Genomic DNA, 19,099 nt, shown 5'->3' on the forward strand with positions numbered 1-19,099 from the left:
ATCCTTATGTTATGGAGCCCTGTCGCATTTTACAAAATGGGGAAACACCCTGCAGAGGGACAGGATAGATCCACTAGCTAAAGCAACTTGAAGGAGATGGGTTTCTGTCCATAATTCAGAATTCAGCATCAGAAATCTACACCAGCGAAGGTGCTAGAAAGACCATTGAAACAAAGTTTTCGTCTCTTAACAGTAATCTTAATGTATGGACATTGGAAGGACTTACGTAAGGATAGGAATCCCCCTGATTGTATTCATAGATCATTACAGTTTAGAAATCTGAATCATCGCATAAAGACACAGAAGCGGAATCTGCATGGTTGCCAAAAGAACATTTATAACCTTCAAGGCTAAGCTTTGACTTCCTTCCATCATCACAAGTTACACTAGGGTTTTCCTTCAGATATTAAGTTTTGCGGAGGTTTCTGTATCATGAATAGGTGTCAGTACCTTAAACCTTGAAGTTAATTTCCATCTTTGCACATCGGTGATCTAAACTATCATCATCTTTTGCAAAAAGGTGAAATTAGATTTTTAAGTACATGGAATTGGTTAAAAAAATTTATTATTTTAGTAATTTGTCAATTAGAGTGATAGTTGTTAGCTTCAGAAAGGTAACAAGAGCACATTCATAACTTTGTTCTTTTTTATATTTGGCATTTCTAAAGCATAAAACGAGGAGGATACAAAATATGTATAAAGTCCAGGTGATATGTATTGGATCCATGAATGCATTGAAATGGTCCTCAAGAATGGGAACATAAATTCTTGGGCTTTGGGCTTCAAAATTCTTTATAATGGTGGCTAATATAAAAATAGATTCTCACAGTTAATGTGATATCCGCTTAGCAATATTTCTCTGCGTAAGCCACAGCACTTCCTCACACTCCTCTTCCCCAGTGCTCCAAAAACTTTCCTCCTCTACATCTGCTGCTTCCCCCTCCAATCACGAGTGTGCACCGCATCATATCATAACCCCATTCTCATCTGTTACCGTTATCCTCACAACTGGCGCAAACAGCATTCTGCTTTTATCAGGTAGCAACTACAAAGCCTTTCACACCTCTGCTTACTATGACCATGTTTCATTCTGTAGCCAATTATACATGACTGCTTACATCCTGCTCGCAACCTGCTACTTCTCCAATGTGCACGTCACAGGAAGCTGTCTCGCACTGTTCAACAAAGGTGGACAAACTAACTCACACCCTCACAACTCAACAAGCTCACCCAAGTGGAGGAAGCAGTCATGGATACCACTGGAGTGGGCAGATTAAGGAGCATTGGCAATGGTGACACCGGGTGCCACATTAATTAGGGGCTCCTGCCTTAATTTTTCCTTTTTCTCAGTCACATGCAGATACAGCATGGCAATCTGGTATATTGTTTCTAATCAGCTGCTACCCCCTTACTTTCAATACCAAGCTGATTCTTGCCCCTCTAACGTTTTACCAAGTCCATCTGAAGACCTAGGTTCTACAGATAATGAGAGAGATATTCGCTCCCAAATACCAGCATAGTATTAGACACTGAAGGCAGGGCAGTTGATGAGGAAACAGGGTCTGACCATGATGATTCACAGAGCATGAGAAAACAGCAGCGTGGAATAGTGAATAAACACGCGGAGAGCAAACTCAGCTTTCTGCTCCGCTGGAGAGATCAGGTTTGGAGTCCTGCCTTGAAACAAAATCTGATTTTTGTACACTCAAAACTGTCTGAGGTACCTGGATGCCTGCCTAGAGGCAATTGGCCATTTTGTGCAAAGTACTTGACTATATAATGATTGAGTATTACTTCAACTGTCCAGTTGCATCCTATATGCCTCTAGTGCAGGTATTCTCAATGGGGCCTATTGAGACTTTTTATGGGGCTGCAAGTGCTTACTGAGTAGGGTTAGCCCAGGAATGGGTAACAGGATAGTGAGAGACATATTTGGTACGAGGAAGTGGAGTATGGCCACAATGGGTGGAATTTTACTGGCACGTCCGTCCTAGTTTCGTACAATCCCGCTCGAGGCCAACGGAGAATGCCTTTCTCCGAGCCGAGCCCGCCCCCCGAATCGGAGCAGGTGTGCCGGTAAAGTTCCGGCCATAATATGTGCAGTGCACAGTGAGCTAGTTGCCTCAACTTGGAGAGTAGTGCAAGTAATTAAATAATTTGGAAGTAAATATCTTAAGTAAATAGTTTTTTTCCAAAAGCATCATGAATCATTCTATACACACAATCTAATATTCAGGATGTTGCATAGGATTATAATTTGGAGAGGGGATCTGCGATTACTAACAATTCTATCTAAAACAGAGTCTGTTACTATCAGGTGAGAAGTGGTCAAATGGCTCCTCTCTCTTTCCACTCCCTGGTTGACCACAACAGATACTAAAGTTATAAAGTAGAAATGTAAGTTAACTTGGTTAAGAGGTTAAAGAAATGTCAAGTGTATATGGATCCGGTAGATTGATAACTTGGATTGTTTCAGACTGGGCTCAATAGCCTTTCCAGAGTCTGTGCAAGACAATTTAAAGATGTTGGATTTTTGTCCCTTCTTCTGGAGTGAGCAGCTGCTTGGCTGGTATTTAAAATGCTGCCTTCAGCTTGTGGCCAGGCAAAGGACAGGTAGGGCACAAACTTGTAAGGTGATTGGAGAGAGTGAGAGTGAGAAATAAACTTAGGGCCCTTAAGAAGTTTCTTAAAATACTAAGCAGGTTAACTTGCTCATCACGTGATTTCCTCTTACAGACTGGCCAGTTCTCCCTCAGTGTACCCAAACAGGTGTCGGAGTCTGGCAACTAGGGGATTTTCACAGCAACTTCATTGCAGTGTTAATGTAAGCCGACTTGTGACAAAATAAATAAACTTTTAACTTTAGTTATCCAAACATGGTCATGGCAAGCTGATTCCGGGTCCACTGTCTAAAAATGATTCAATTATGGCCAATGGAGTTCTCTGCTCAGTTGGATCTCATCATCCAAAGTGATCAAGTCTAGTGGCTTGGTCCAAACCCAGATTCATACACAAGTCTGGATGTTTTGTGAATGGTTTGGCAGGTGGCTCATTCACACTTGTCTAAGTTGATTTTCCCTGGTGGGCTCCTGGATAACCCGGCATCATGCTAATGGCTTTGTAATTTGTAGAGTGCAGCAATGTTATTCAGCCTTCTTTAGAGACACTGCTTCAGTCACTTAAAATGCTGCTATTCGGTTCTTTTAAACTTATCAGTGGTTTCAGCCCACTCAATAAATAAAGTCATTTTCAATATTGTAACAGGGTCCTTTCACCATCAAGTTTTAGAAGTACTGCTCCAGCACCTACAGTCCCGACTCCATTTAGCAGTCAATTATTGTTTCTTATGGAGAAGATAGTCCTCGTCTTATGTAAAGAAGATAGTCCTCGTCTCCAAGCAGCAAGCAACTAAGTTGTTCAGCTTGATCAAAGAGTGGAGGTGCAGTGGCTTGGAACAGTTATGTAGGCAGCATTATAGTTACCAGGACAGACATGCACAATGTGGTGGTGATGATTCATTGCTCATTGAGCAGTGTTGCAATAGCTACATGAGGTGGCAATGACAATGTTGTGACTAGCCTTCTTTCTTTATTACTTCTCACCAAGCTGTTGCGATCCTTGCAGTAATGGTACTCCGACTGTGGTGCGATAGAGGAAATTTCAGAATATGCACCTAGTGGCAGTAAAAGAACAGCAATAGATATCCTCTATCTGTGCAAAAAGAGTTGGAAACGGCAAAATAAACCAGCAACAGATAACAGAGAAACTGTTGCAGAAACAAAAAAAAAATGTAGGAACAGCAATAATGTGAAGTCAAAAACGGAATCTTTACCAATAACCTGTCAGAACCACCTTTTATCATGGAATAGCGCAGCTAGGGGGTTGGTTAACTCCATTGGCTGCTTTGTGATGTGGAGCAATGCCAACAGGTTCAATTCCTGTAGAGGCGGAAGTTATTCATGGTCTTCTCAACCTTGCCCCTTGCCTGAGGTGTGGTGACCCTCAGGTTAAATCACCACCAGTCAGCTCTCCCACCCAAAGGGTCACCTGGGACTATGACAACTTTACCCTTAAAATACAATACAAATTGAGGTCGTTCAGCCTAACAAAGCAACACCATTTTCAAAGAGCAATCCAGTTAGACTCACTCCTCTTTTCCCAATGTTTCCTCCTTCAAGTATTTATCCCATTCCCTTTTGAACCTGTATCTCCACATTTCAGGCAATGTATTCTAAATTCTAACCATTCATTACATAGATTTTCCTCGTGTCTTTTCTGGTTCTTTTGTCAACCACCCTAAATCTGTGCCATCTGATTATCAATCCTTCAGCCAATGGAAACAGTTTTTCCATGTACTTTATCTAACTCTTCATGACCTTTCACATCTCTATCAAATCTCCGCTTGACATTCTCTGCTCTTCATTCTTCCAACTTTTCTTTTGAATAAGTGGGGGGAGGGGGTGAGGAGAGGGAGGGGGGGGGGGGAGAGGGAGGCGGGGGGAGAGGGAGGGGGGGGGGGGGGCAAAATAACTACAATCTTCCAGGCCTTTGGTATCAGACCTCTATCTAAAGAAGACTGTAGTCAGCACCACTGAAATTTGTGTCCTTTAGAATGAATATTCTCCAGTGAACCGAATAGCAACTGCTGAGCCCATGCTTTCCAAGAGAAGCTTGCTGCACCTAGAATTCAGGGGTAAGAAAACTCAGGAAGTTTGTTGGGATCTATTCCATCCTATTCTTTAGGCTATTACATAGTGATGTTTACATAATAACCTGCTGAATGGGACAGCAGAGCCACTTGCCTAATTCCATATTCCATGCACATCAAACCAGCAAAGCCAGAAGTACAGGTTTGTGCTTTAAGTTCTCCCAGTTTCAATCTGACAGCCCAACTGGCAGCCTATCACTTGGGCCTGTTGCAGAAGGACATAGCAGAGGAGCAGGTAGGTCTAGTAGTAGGAGGTGTTGGGGAAGGCCTGGAGTTTGAAAGTGATCACAGGGGCACAGACCCTGTGACACAGGGGTACAGGGGTGCAGACGACTGATAAGTGGAAAAGTGAATCGTGTGGAGGGCGTAGAAGGTCTGCAGAGAGATTTGGACAGGCTGAGTGAATGGGCGAGGATCTGGCAGACGGAGTATAACGTTAACAAATGCGAGGTTATTCACTTTGGAGGAAATAATAGCAAATTAGATTATTATCTAAATGGAAAAAAATTACAACATGCTACTGTGCAGAGGGACCAGGGGGTCCTTGTGCATGAGATGCAAAAACCCAGTCTGCAGGTGCAACAGGTGATCAAGAAGGCAAATGGGATGTTGGCCTATATCGCAAGGGGGATAGAATATAAAAGCAGTGATGTCTTGCTGCATCTGTACAGGGCATTGGTGAGGCCGCAGCTGGAATACTGTGTGCAGTATTGGTCCCCTTATTTGCGGAAGAATATATTGACCTTGGAGGGAGTGCAGAGAAGGTTCACCAGGTTGATACCAGAGATGAGGGGTGTTGATTATGAGGAGAGACTGAGCAGATTGGGTTTGTACTCGTTGGAATTTAGAAGGCTGAGGGGGGATCTTATAGAGATCTCTAAGATAATGAAGGGGCTGGATAGGGTAGAGGTGGAGAGATTCTTTCCACTTAGAAAGGAAACTAGAACTAGAGGGCACAGCCTCAAAATAAAGGGGGGTCAGTTTAGGACAGAGTTGAGGAGGAACTTCTTCTCTCAGAGGGTGGTGAATCTCTGGAATTCTCTGCCCACTGAAGTGGTGGAGGCTACCTCGTTGAATATGTTTAAATCACGGATAGATGGATTCCTGATCGGTAAAGGAATTAGGGGTTATAGGGATCAGGCGGGTAAGTGGAACTGATCCACTTCAGATCAGCCATGATCTTATTGAATGGCGGGGTAGGCTCGAGGGGCTAGATGGCCTACTCCTGCTCCTATTTCTTATGTTCTTATGTACAGCGTGGTCAGGGAAGTGAGATGGTGGAAGGGTATAGGGCATGACCACTGGGGTGGGGGAGGAGGACAGTGTAATGACATCAATTAGGCCACTGAGGTTGGCCTATTGGAGTATGAACTCCCTGATTAAGGATCCAATTGATGGGCCAATCAGGGATTCTTTGCCTTGTACTTAACCGGGAGTGTTAGTTCCTCTGACACCCCCGGAGGTAGACTGCTAACTGCTAGCACTCTGTGTACTGCTGTTAGAGTTTATAAATAAATGGATTTTAGTGAAGGGACTTCTGCCTCCGAAGACGCATTACAGGAGGAATTGGTTGTAATCATGGAGATGGCAAAGGGATGGGGTCAGACAGGCTACTGACCAAGTCACAGTCAAGAAATTTCAAAATATGTTTGCTAAGTATGCACAAGAAGATGGGTCTTGAAAAATGATATTTTAAAATTTGCAGAAGTAAAAATGCAGAAATAGTACTATGACTGTAGTCGGGGATTGTGGTGGTTTCCAGGGTAACTTGTTGGGCTGCAAAAATAGTTCCTGCTCCTTTTCACTCACAAGCAGTGTTGAAAAGGTAACCTTCCCTGTCAGATTTCCTATTCCAGGGACATTCGCTAAAATGGAAAGTATGTCAATAGAAAGGCACATTATCTTCCTACAAGTTATCACTGACTAACATGCCTCCTATGAGCTGATCACCACATGCTCCTCCTCACCATCCCACCTCTGCTAAAAGCAGAATTTCACGTGGATCAGATTCTGGTTTGAAGTTTTTAAAATTTTACACTTTCCACTCAGCCCAAACCCATTCTATTTTGGAGATTAAAATTACCACTTAGTATTTAATATTCATTTATACCTTGCCTGCAAAAGTGTTTTTTAAAAATGGCCATAGTCAGAAAACAGCTTAGCAAAAATTGGGCATGGACATTCTTCCAAAAATATCCTGGATACCATCCATTACACTCCTGTCTGCAGCATGTCACACTGCAAGCCAAAGCAAACTATACTTTGCATGTCTCAAATCGGTTCTCTTAAACTACATTATTTAACCAGCTCACAAGAATCATCCCAAAAATTACAAATTACGAATGAATGCCCCAGGAAAATGTTAAATATAAAGTTGAATACAATGATATATAAAATGTGTTTGTGATCTCATTCTCTCTCATTGCTTGTCTTGACTTTTGTGCATTTTATCTGTTTGTGGTGAAACTGTTCTGGGATGTTCTCATTGTGTGGTTTTCACTATTTGTTCCTTTTTGTGGCCTTACCTGTGGTTCTTCTGTCTGTTAGGCTTTACAGTTTCTTTTCTTGCACTCCTTTCTGTATCTGTGACAGTTACTGGGCATTTGTCTGCATGCGTACCCTGACTTTGTGAATGTTTTCTTTTTCATCTTTGTATCACGTCTAATAGGCAATGGAGAATTAAGATTCTGACTCGGAGCATAGCAGAAGCTCTAGAAGCCATGGAGCAACATCATTAATAAAGAGGCACAAGCGTGTGTGTTAAATAAGACAGGTCAGGTGACCTACCTGACCTGTCTTATTTAAGAGGTGACCCAGTGACCAAAAACAACATCCCTCAGTGAGCATGGTTAGCAACCAACTTCCTGCCCCAACCACACCTTATCCCACCCAGCCATTGGCCTTGAATTGCAGCCACCTCTGCAAACGTGAATGCAAAACCCCAAAGACCAATTTCAAATCACTACCCTCAACAAGCATAAGTCAATCCCCATCATAACCAAGAGACAGACTTGCAGAGGTGAATTGAAAATCTAATCCCCTGCTGATCTCAAGACACAATCTTCTGACTTCCATCTATCTTCTCTCATTCTCCCCTTCTTCACCTCCATCTCTGCTCCTTGCTGCACCCCACATCTCTCACACTCTCCCTGCCTACTTCAATCATTCTCCTATCCTCTACTCCTGCTTAAACCAAAATATTACACTTGATTTTTGCAAACTGTCTACAATACCAGAGCAGATTAACTGATGGGTAATTAAAAACAGATTGGTGAACATTATGTAACTTGCCATCCATCTGAAATCACATGGTCCACTGCATCTTAAAGATAATAAAGATTTGACAGTTTCAGAAATGAGGAAGTGCATTATCCTGAGAGGGGAGAATTCAGAGATCTTCTTCAGGGAACTTGCCCCCAATTGATTTCAAATGCAAACACGGTGGCCTAGATTTTTGTCCTCAAGCTGGCTGCAGAGTTGGGAAAATTCCCAGGTCTGCAAATGCGACTTTTAGGATTGGCTGTCCGGGATGCTGGATTTTCAGTCTGATGGGGCAAGCTATATCAGAATGCACGGCAGACAATCCGGAAATAGTGAAGGCAGAGGCAAGCTGACAAAAGGCTAGTCTCGGACTCTCGGGGCTCCAACACAGTGTTCAAAATTTTTAAAATAAAGTACAAAACATTAAATCTCCCTGCAGCCTTAATTTCCACCGCATCCGCCCCCACAACTCACATACTATGTGGCCCATCCATGCTAAACCATGCCACCCTTATACCCTGCACCCACTCCACCATGGCCCTTTAGAGCCCCTAAGCCATCTTGAGCTCCTGTACCCCCATGATCCCTCTTCTATTCATGTCAACCCATGTCCCCGTACACCCCATACTAACCCACGCCCCTGTACCCATCCTTTATATCCTCATGCCAACTCAGTGCCAACCTATGTGCCTACCCTTTGCCCTCATGCCAACTCACCAATTATCCCCCATGGGCAAACCTTAGGACATATCCAGAGACAAGATGAAAGTTTTTATTCAATAAAAAGCCGATTGCAGATTTCGCTATATTTGAAAAAACACCCATTCATAAAAATCCATTCATTGTATTTATATTCCTTCAACTATATAAAGCCTTGTAACAATAAGCATTCCATTCAAATGCACAATCCCTTCTAACAATAAGCATTGGAATTTAAAGCCTCACTTCAACCACTTGTAGCTGTTAATCAAACTGTGAAATGACAGGCATTCTACTCTGATAATGGATGGTTGTGAAATCAGTCACGCAGCACCAGTCCAGTAATAGAAACCCACAGGCTTATGTCAACAAATAGAACAGCAACAAAAACGAATAGCAAGCAACAATTTTTGTCTAATACACCAGACAGTTTAGTTGAACAAGGTTTAAAGGGCAGTACGTTTAAAAGCCTGGACAGCTTGACAGCTCCCTTTGAGGTCAGCTTAGCAGGTGCTTTTGACAGTTTTGACAGATGATGAGCAGTCTGTGTCCATATGGTGAATATTCAGAATGATGTTCAGGCTTGGGTTGATAAGTGGCAAGTAACATTTGTGGCACAGAAGTGTCAGGCAATGATCATCTCCAACAAGAGAAAATCCAACCACCTCCCTTTGACATTCAATGGCATTACCATCGCTGAATCCCCACTATCAACATCTCCAGCCATATAAACATTGCGGCTACAAGAGCAGGTCAGAGATTGATAATTTTGCAGGGAATAATTCACCTCCTGACTCCTCACAGTCTGACCACAATCTACAAGGCTCAAGTCAGGAATCTGATGGAATACTCTCCACTCGCCTGGATGAGGTACATCCCTTACAACACCCATTAAGCTGGATATGATCCAGGACAAAGCAGCCTTCTTGATTGGCACCCCATCCACAAGCATTCACTCCTTCCACCATCGATGCACAGTATGAACCATCTACAAGATGCACTGCAGCAGCTCACCAAGGCTCTTGTAACAACACCTTTCAAACCCATGATCTCTATCTACCACCTAGAAAGACAAGAACAGCAGTGCATGGGAACACCACCACCTGCAAGTTCCCCTCAAAGCTACACAGCATTGTTACTTGGAAATATATTGCCATTCCTTCATTGTTGCAGGGTCAAAATCCTAAACTCGCTTCCTAACAGGATAACGGGTGTACCTACACTACATGTACAAGAAGGCTGCTCACTATCACCTCATCAACATCAATAGGGATGGGCAATAAATGCTGGACAAGCCAGCAACACCCACCTCCCATGAAAGAATAAAAAAAACTTCTAATGAACTTGACAGTTAACGGTTTTATGCACTTTTATGCACATATCTGCCTGCTTGTAACAATTCCAAACAGCACCTGCTGAGGGCATATATGACTTCCCCCAGTGGTGTCCAAGGACTACCTTACCTTTCCAAAAGGACAAACATGCTCTTACCAGGTCTACTCTGCATTCTACAGGTTCCACGCTCCTAAGATACCAAGTTCTGGCCTCAATGCAGGCAGCGGGTGATTTAAATGGTCAGTTGCTTCAGTGGACCACACACATGCAAAACAAGAACTATCCCCACTAAAATGGGAAGTTTCATGTTTGATGGAGGAGGGCAGGGTCTTACGACTGAGTCTTACGACTCATGACTTTCAGGCACTTTGCCATTTTTGCCAGGGAGGAGAGGCTCTCATGTGGCAGATATCTGGGCCAATTTATCTTATGACCTTCAGTCAACTGCTGTGAAACCAAAAAGGCCAACAGAGCCTTAACCATATACAGCAGATCCATGATCAGCCATTTTCCACCACTGCCAGAAGTTAAAAGCAATCCTCTTGCATACTTTGGCATTTTTTCTCCCTAAAGCTGGAGGCAGTAAAAGAAAGAAGCCTTTGTGAATTTTGCCTTCTCTCAGGACAGCAACACCAGAGAGCTCTCCGCAGTCTACTCCAGGTATCTTTAACTCTCAAATCCGTCTGTCAGATGAGACATTAAATTGCTGCCTATCTGCCCCCTAGATGTAAAAGATTCCATGGCATGACTTCAACGAAGAGCAAGGGATTTTTTTTCCTATGCCCAGGTCAATATTTATCCCTCAACCAAACATCATTAAAACAAATAAACTGGTCTTAATTGTATGGTATTTTCTCAATCCTTGCTGTTCGCAAATTTACTGCTACATTTTCCAAATTACAAGGATCCACACTTTACAATGTTCATTATTCCAATATTCCTCCCTTTGTTTTCATACTATCACTGAGGTTAGAACTCCTTGAAGCACCTTTCACTCACTATTTAATGCTTCCGTCTTAAACTTTCTCCCTTTTGGCTTCAAACCATTTAATTTAACAAAACCCCTTGCTAACCTAACCTCAAGTACCAGGAACCAATGCCGTAAAATGTATACTTGTCTCTCGGTCTCACTTTCAGAGTAAGACACACTACAGAATTGGTGCTATTTATGTATTTTCTGCACCTTTGAAGGTGGCAAATTCTTTCCCGTAATGACGAGGATGATAAGATGGCTAGATGATGTGACTCGCACAAGTAAATAAGGGATTTCACTGCACTTCCAACAAAGTTATGGTGGTGCAGTAGGAATAGCTCCAAGGAAACCCTTAGCTGATATCTCAACATTACGTGGAGAGGATGTTTCCACTAGTAGGAAAAACTAGAACCAGAGGGCACAACCTCAAGCTAAAGGGACGATCCTTTAAAACAGAGATGAGGAGGAATTTCTTCAGTCAGAGAGTGGGGAATCTGTGGAACTCTTTGCCACTGAAGGCTGTGGAGGCCAGGTCATTAAGTGTCTTTAAGACAGAGATAGATAGGTTCCTGATTGATAAGGGGATCAGGGATAATGGGGAATGGGGATGAGAAAAAATTCAGCCATGATTGAGTCTGCTCTGCCATTCAATGGGCCGAATGGCCTAATTCTGCTCCTATGTCTTATGGTCTTATTAATGCTCCCTAACTTTGCAACAGTGCAAACAAGAAGAAATGGTAGTACAGTAGGGATGAAGGGAAAGATAGGTCCAGGCAAGATCAAAGTAATTTATTCACTAAATCAGCAATCTTGTCGGATGTTTCCTTTAATAACCTTCCATACTAATATTCCAAGCTTGTACTTGTATAGTATCAGTTTTTCTCTGAATCTTCTAGTAAACCACACAGCTTTTAAGGCAATTTAGTTAATTTCCACCGCCATAAAATAACAATTATATGGGTATATATGGTAGAATTGACCAATTTTTGTTCCAATTCATAAATTATGACCAAATTGTGACACATCGTCAATAGCCAACATGTAACAAACGTTTATTCCAAATTTATTTCACTCTTAGATGCAAGATAAACAATAACAAACAGCATTCCTTAATTCTATAATTTCTTGCATGTAATTTTTTTTAGACAACATCAGCAAGAGCATTAATCCTATTCACTACTGAGTCACTACACTAACAATAAGAAACCAAATGATACTCACCAAATCAATTATTCCTTTCAGAGCGTGAAATCCTCCATTAACAGGGAAGACGTGATCTGGGGAATCTGCAACTTTTTCCAGCTTTTCAAAGCAAAAGTATTTCATTTTAAAAAGCAGTTTAATGCAGAATTTCCAACCTTCAAACACGGTGCATCTTATTTAACAATGAAATCCATCACTCACCCAGCTGGCACATCAGTCACAATTTTTATATCAATACAATCAATGAGCCAGGTTTTTATAACACTTCAGTTTTATCGTACTTCCGCTTGTTAAATGGAATCTATACAAAAAATCCAATTAGTGATCTAATGATTAATCTCATCATAATTGGAGTCTAGAACAGTTCCACTGAGAAAAATGTACAATTATGTTCTTTTGAAGAGAATGAGGCACAGTGGGAAATGCATTTTGTGAAAAACTTCAAAGACATATTCTCACATAAATTCGGTACAGATCCAGACCACACACTTACTCTGATGCAAGCCAAATGTCAGTATAATTTATTGATCAATTCTAACTTTGCCACCTGGCATCTTCTTCCTTTATTTTCTGAATCAGACCTATACTTTAGTTAACCATTAAAATGCATATGGAAGCTAAATTTAGCACAGAACCAACTCTTTGCTTTGCAATTTAATTATGTCCTTATTTTGACCTAGTTTTTCCACCATTCCATTCACTATACAATGACACCGGCTTCCAATTAATTTTTCCCACTTCCAAAAAGTTCAGCTGCACACTGAAAGTTGATGAAACGATTTGATGGCGCCATAGTCATTGCAAAATTGTTGATTTCTCTGTGGGTTTTCATCGGCAAGAAAGGAAGCTGCTTCATGCTTCAAAAGTTAATTAGATTTTGTGTCCTTTCACAGACTTCTGTCGATTGTGCACATCATGGCTTGAAAAAGGATTCAATGTGGGGACATGTAAAATTGCCCCTTTAAATTGCACAGGGAGATAACCTGATAACTCATGACTGGCAAGGTTATGAGTGAGTTATATTTAGCATTGCAAGCAAGAGATAAAGTAGTCTCATAGCTCCTTATTATATATTCTGTTTATACCATATTCTTCTTCTTCACTTAGCATCCCCCTGGTTTATACCTTGATTTTCACTCTGGGGCAGGGCAAGGAGGCAGACCCCACGTTTCTTGACTTGGAAATTTCCTGACTCACTGGACCGGACCCACCTCAGTAAGAAGTACACAGAATCATGTGATTTTTGCTCTGAGGGAATAGAGGGAGGGGGGCATATGTGGATAGAGTTAGGCACAATACCCCCCCAGATATAGAGCATGGAAGGCCACAGTGGTGAACTAGTGCAGAGGTAGGCTATTTCGGAGACTAGCCTTGGTTCTCTGGAATGTTGCCCAAGTGTTTTCAGAAGTAGTTAGGTCCTCTAGCCCTTACCCATCACATCCCCTCATCCTCCATGCTGACTCAATGTCAATTTAGGCATCCTACCCACCCCCCATGACCTCTCACCTTATATCCTTCATGGACAGAGCTCCCATATGGCGGAGAAAGCAAGTACTACTCAATACATCAAACTACTCAATACAGCTGTCACTCATACATACCTGATAAAACTCCCATTCATAAAACCCTTTCTAAACTGGGTTAAATCTCAAGTAGGTAATCTCTAAAAACAAACTTCTATCTTGACAGCCCCATCAAAGGCAGCTCATCCTTTACTCTTTGACCTGCCATTTAAACTGTGAGCTCAGAATCTTGTACCAAGATAACCATAGCATTTGAAACTCAGCCAAGCATTCGTAAAAGAAACATAATCATCTTGGGGAAATGTCAACAAAGAACTCTATTGAAATGGCATAATCAGTTGGAACTATTTGTTTCTTGAATCTGCAGCAGATGGCCTGTCAATTAAAGCATTTCAGCAGAGGATGTTTTTTAAAACTCAGTAACAGCTTCTTTTTTTTAAGTTTAAAGATGGGACTTTTAATAAACTTCAGATCACAACAGTTATAGAGATCTTGTCTGCCCTTCATGAGTGTTTCTGTTTACTCCATCAATTTTTGACTCCCACGCTGCTGGTTAAGATCTTTGTAACAGGCAAGAAGTGGTCGGTTTGATCTCTGCACAGAGTTTAAATGGTTTCTGCTGAACTTGGGATTTCCCTCTTGTATGAATCACAACCTACCCCCCCTTTCCCTTACTGGTATGAATTGGATCTTTCAGAAAATGAGGCGGGAACCTCTGCATCTGGGTCCCATCTGCCCTTTTTAATGGTCTATGGAATCCGCTCAACTCACAAAAATCCTAACTAAGAGTTAGTTAGCTGCAGTAAATGCAGGTGTAGATATATTTTATATTTAGCCATATTATGAAGCAAGAGTATGAAAAATAAAATAGATTAGACAGTTTTTAGCAATCTAAGAATTAATTCAAATACAGGATGTATTCCAATTTATTACAAGTGTACCAAGTAAGAAATGGGCAGCTGAACAATGCAAGGGATATAGAGAATCATAAATAGAAGAAAGCCTTTTAGGCCCTTATGAAGAGTAATTTAGTTAGTCCCACTTTCCATATCCCTGAAACTTTTCCTCCTTCAAGGATTTATCCAATCCCCTTTTCCAGATTATTGAACTTGTATTCATCACCCAATCAGGTAGTGCATTCCAAATCCCAGGTGCACTAACTATAGACCAAAGCTTCTTCTGCAGCACCTCTCAAACTTGAAACCTCCGCGAGCTAGGGAAGCAGGTACATGGCAGCAACTCCACGTTGCCTTCCATGTCACATATAATCTTGACATGGATGTTAACTGACATCCTTTCATTGTCACTGGGTCAAAGTCCTGGAACTCCTAACCTAAAAGCAATGTGGGACTGCCTTCACAGCATGGACCACAGCAGTTCACTATGGAGTTCCACCACCAGCTTCTGAAGGACATCAAGGGATCAGCAATGATAGCCTTGCCTACCATGTCAGATCCCAATCGATAATGGCACAAGCTACCTTAGTCAGATGTCTGATTCACACCCTATAATGAGGCCTAATGCACATCCTGCAACTGTGAGATGACTGAACTAAATCAATCCATCCTTATGTCATCTTTGATGAGGTTTCTGGGCCCTGACTCTGGGCCTGTTGGATCACTCATTAAACACAGCCTGAATATTAACCAGCTATGTTATAAAGTCCTACCTGTTTTTCCTTAAAGTCTTTGACTCCAACACAGTAAATAACTGCCCCTAGTCTTCTTGCCTCATCAGCCTGTAAAGAAATTCAAAATAAATTAGCTTCATCAAAAGAAAAAAAAACATGCTGCATAATTCAGTGGCAATCTTGAAATTTTACACTTGCCTGTTCAATTGTATAAGGCAACACCAAATCTATTAATTCACCATCGGTTAAAACAATGATTGCACTTGCAGTCTTCAAATTGTTTTGCTCCTTTATTTGATCAGAGGCCTAAAAAATATAGCAATTAAACATCCATTAATGCTTAAAGTAGTTACTGGGTATTTATAACATGTGGATACATAAACTTGTCCAAAAAAAAACAATTTGAACAAGTTGTTTTGGACGATGAGCAACAACAAATGAATTTCTCCACTTCACCTTTCTTAGATTTCGGATAATTAAGAACCATTCCCGACCAAACAACAAGCGATGATTCTACTCTCAAAACTACAACACCACATTGGAAATTGAATGGAGAATGGGGGAGTATGTTGCAGTTTCCACATTCGCGGTTCACAAAGGCAGCTACACATGTAAAAGTGCAGCTGCCATCAAAGGATTCAATTTTCCTAACTGGAATGCCCAACACATGTCATGTGGGCTTCAGACATTTGAGAAAACGGCCAAAGTTATTTAAAGAGGTGGGGTATGCTTTGGGAAAATTCCAGGAACCCTTCAGGAGAGGTCAGCTGCTCTTTTGGTAGTATTAGGAGTATACATGAACGCACGTAAAAAGTTTATAACCTCATTTGGACTGTTAAGCTGTCAGGCCATTTTAATCCCCAAGCCCTTTAAATGTTTGATGTAGTAACAGCCTACTGTGGTTGCTTGCAATTTCGCTATCTAGCTGTTGACATAAGCCTGAAGTTTTCATTATAGGATTGGTGCTGCATGACTGATTCCACAACCTATCATTATCACTACTCTAAATGGTTATAATGGGTGGACCTCTCCCATCTGGGACTAAGTCCTGTGGCGGTGCAGTGATGGAGAGTGTTTCCCACAACAGAGATTGAAGGAAAACCACACTATACCTTCCATCCCCAACCTCATTGGTTATGCATTCAGAGGTTTAGCACCATATTCCATGGCAGGGCTGGCTTGATAGCACGCATCCCACCGTCATATCTGGATGCCATATTGAAAAGGCCACAATTGAAGAAAGAAGATGGATCTCCAGAAGAAAAACATTGTTTTTTTACTCCATTCTTGAAGTTACAAAGCCAATGCACAGAGTGGACCAAGCAAACCTGAATCCATCTCCTTGCTTGCTCCAAAAATCAAATTCCAATTGAATCCAATTCATGGTCCCCACAAGAGAGACAAACAAGACCCAAGTTGACAAAATAAGGCATTGCTGACATCTTGGGCTTTATCTGATATAGAACATAGAACATAGAACATAGAAAGCCACAGCACAAACAGGCCCTTCGGCCCACAAGTTGCGCCGATCACATCCCCACCTCTAGGCCTATCTATAGCCCTCAATCCCATTAAATCCCATGTACTCATCCAGAAGTCTCTTAAAAGACCCCAACGAGTTTGCCTCCACCACCACCGACGTCAGCCGATTCCACTCACCCACCACCCTCTGAGTGAAAAACTTACCCCTGACATCCCCCCTGTACCTACCCCCCAGCACCTTAAACCTGTGTCCTCTCGTAGCAACCATTTCAGCCCTTGGAAATAGCCTCTGAGAGTCCACCCTATCCAGACCCCTCAACATCTTGTAAACCTCTATCAGGTCACCTCTCATCCTTCGTCTCTCCAGGGAGAAGAGACCAAGCTCCCTCAACCTATCCTCATAAGGCATGCCCCCCAATCCAGGCAACATCCTTGTAAATCTCCTCTGCACCCTTTCAATGGCTTCAACATCTTTCCTGTAATGAGGTGACCAGAACTGCGCGCAGTACTCCAAGTGGGGTCTAACCAGGGTCCTATAAAGCTGCAGCATTATCTCCCGACTCCTAAACTCAATCCCTCGATTAATGAAGGCTAGTACGCCATACGCCTTCTTGACCGCATCCTCCACCTGCGAGGCCGATTTAAGAGTCCTATGGACCCGGACCCCAAGGTCCCTCTGATCCTCTACACTGCTAAGAATGGTACCCTTCATTTTATACTGCTGCTCCATCCCATTGGATCTGCCAAAATGGATCACCACACACTTATCCGGGTTGAAGTCCATCTGCCACTTCTCCGCCCAGTCCTGCATTCTATCTATGTCTCGCTGCAACTTCTGACATCCCTCCAAACTATCCACAACACCACCTACCTTGGTGTCGTCAGCAAACTTACCAACCCATCCCTCCACTTCCTCATCCAGGTCATTTATGAAAATGACAAACAGCAAGGGTCCCAGAACAGATCCCTGGGGCACTCCACTGGTCACTGACCTCCATGCAGAGAAAGACCCCTCCACAGCCACTCTCTGCCTTCTGCAGGCAAGCCAGTTCTGGATCCACAAGGCAACAGCCCCTTGGATCCCATGCCCTCTCACTTTCTCAAGAAGTCTTGCATGGGGGACCATATCGAACGCTTTGCTGAAGTCCATATAGACCACATCCACCGCTCTTCCTTCGTCAATGTGCTTGGTCACATTTTCAAAGAACTCAACCAGGCTCGTAAGGCACGACCTGCCCCTGACAAAGCCGTGCTGACTACTTTTGATCATACTAAACTTCTCTAGATGATCAGAAATCCTGTCTCTCAGGATCCTCTCCATCAACTTACCAACCACTGAGGTTAGACTCACCGGTCGGTAATTACCCGGGCTGTCCCTGTTCCCTTTCTTGAATATAGGGACCACATCCGCAATCCTCCAATCCTCCGGAACCTCTCCCGTCTCCATCGACGATGCAAAGATCATCGCCAAAGGCTCCGCAATCTCCTCCCTCGCCTCCCACAGTAACCTGGGGTACATCCCATCCGGTCCCGGCGACTTACCAACCTTGATGCCATTCAATAGTTCCAACACATCCTCTTTCTTTATGTCCACATGCTCGATCCTTTCTGTCCTCCGCAATCCAGCAGTACAACCACCCAGATCCCTTTCCACCGTGAATACCGAGGTAAAGTATTCATTAAGCACCTCCGCCATTTCTAACGTTTCCGCACAAACTTTTCCCCCTTCACCTTTTAAGGGTCCTATGCCTTCACATCTCATCCTTTTACTCTTGACATATTTGTAGAAAGCCTTGGGATTCTCCTTAATCTTACCCGCCAAGGTCTTCTCATGACCCCTTCTCGCTCTCCTAATTTCCTTCTTAAGCTCCTTCCTACATCGCGTATACTCCTCTAAATCCTTAACACCTCCTAGCTCTCTGAACCTTCTGTACGCCTCTCTTTTCTTATTCACCAGGTTCATCACAACCTTCGTGCACCACGGTTCCCGTACCCTACCAACACCCCCCTGTCTCATCGGAACGTTGTCATGCAGAGCTCCAGACAAACATTCCTTGAAAATCCTCCACTTTCCTTCGGCACTTTTCCCCAAGAATGCCTCCTTCCAATTTACCCGTCTAATTTCCTCCCTGATGACACTGTATTTCCCTTTACTCCAGAGAAACACTTTCCTAGCCTGCCTGACCCTATCTCTTTCCAATGCTATCGTGAAGGAGATAGAATTATGATCGCTATCCCCAAGATGCTCACCCACCGAGAGATCCTCCACCTGTCCAGGTTCATTA

General features: G+C 42.6%; 1 protein-coding gene across 1 annotated transcript in view; it reads right to left on the reverse strand.

Annotated features, from left to right (window-relative positions):
• The window catches only part of antxr2a (ANTXR cell adhesion molecule 2a), a 219,650-nt gene that overhangs the window by 182,581 nt on the left and 17,970 nt on the right, over positions 1-19,099 (reverse strand). The window contains exons 5-7 of the mRNA XM_078213868.1: positions 15,531-15,638; positions 15,372-15,440; positions 12,198-12,278 (exon numbers count right to left, since the gene is read on the reverse strand). Coding sequence (XP_078069994.1) covers positions 12,198-12,278; positions 15,372-15,440; positions 15,531-15,638 — 258 coding nt within the window. The remainder of the gene's footprint in view (positions 1-12,197; positions 12,279-15,371; positions 15,441-15,530; positions 15,639-19,099) is intronic.

Source organism: Mustelus asterias, chromosome 1 (assembly GCF_964213995.1).
Source record: "Mustelus asterias chromosome 1, sMusAst1.hap1.1, whole genome shotgun sequence".
In the NCBI taxonomy this organism is placed as follows: Eukaryota; Metazoa; Chordata; class Chondrichthyes; order Carcharhiniformes; family Triakidae; genus Mustelus; species Mustelus asterias.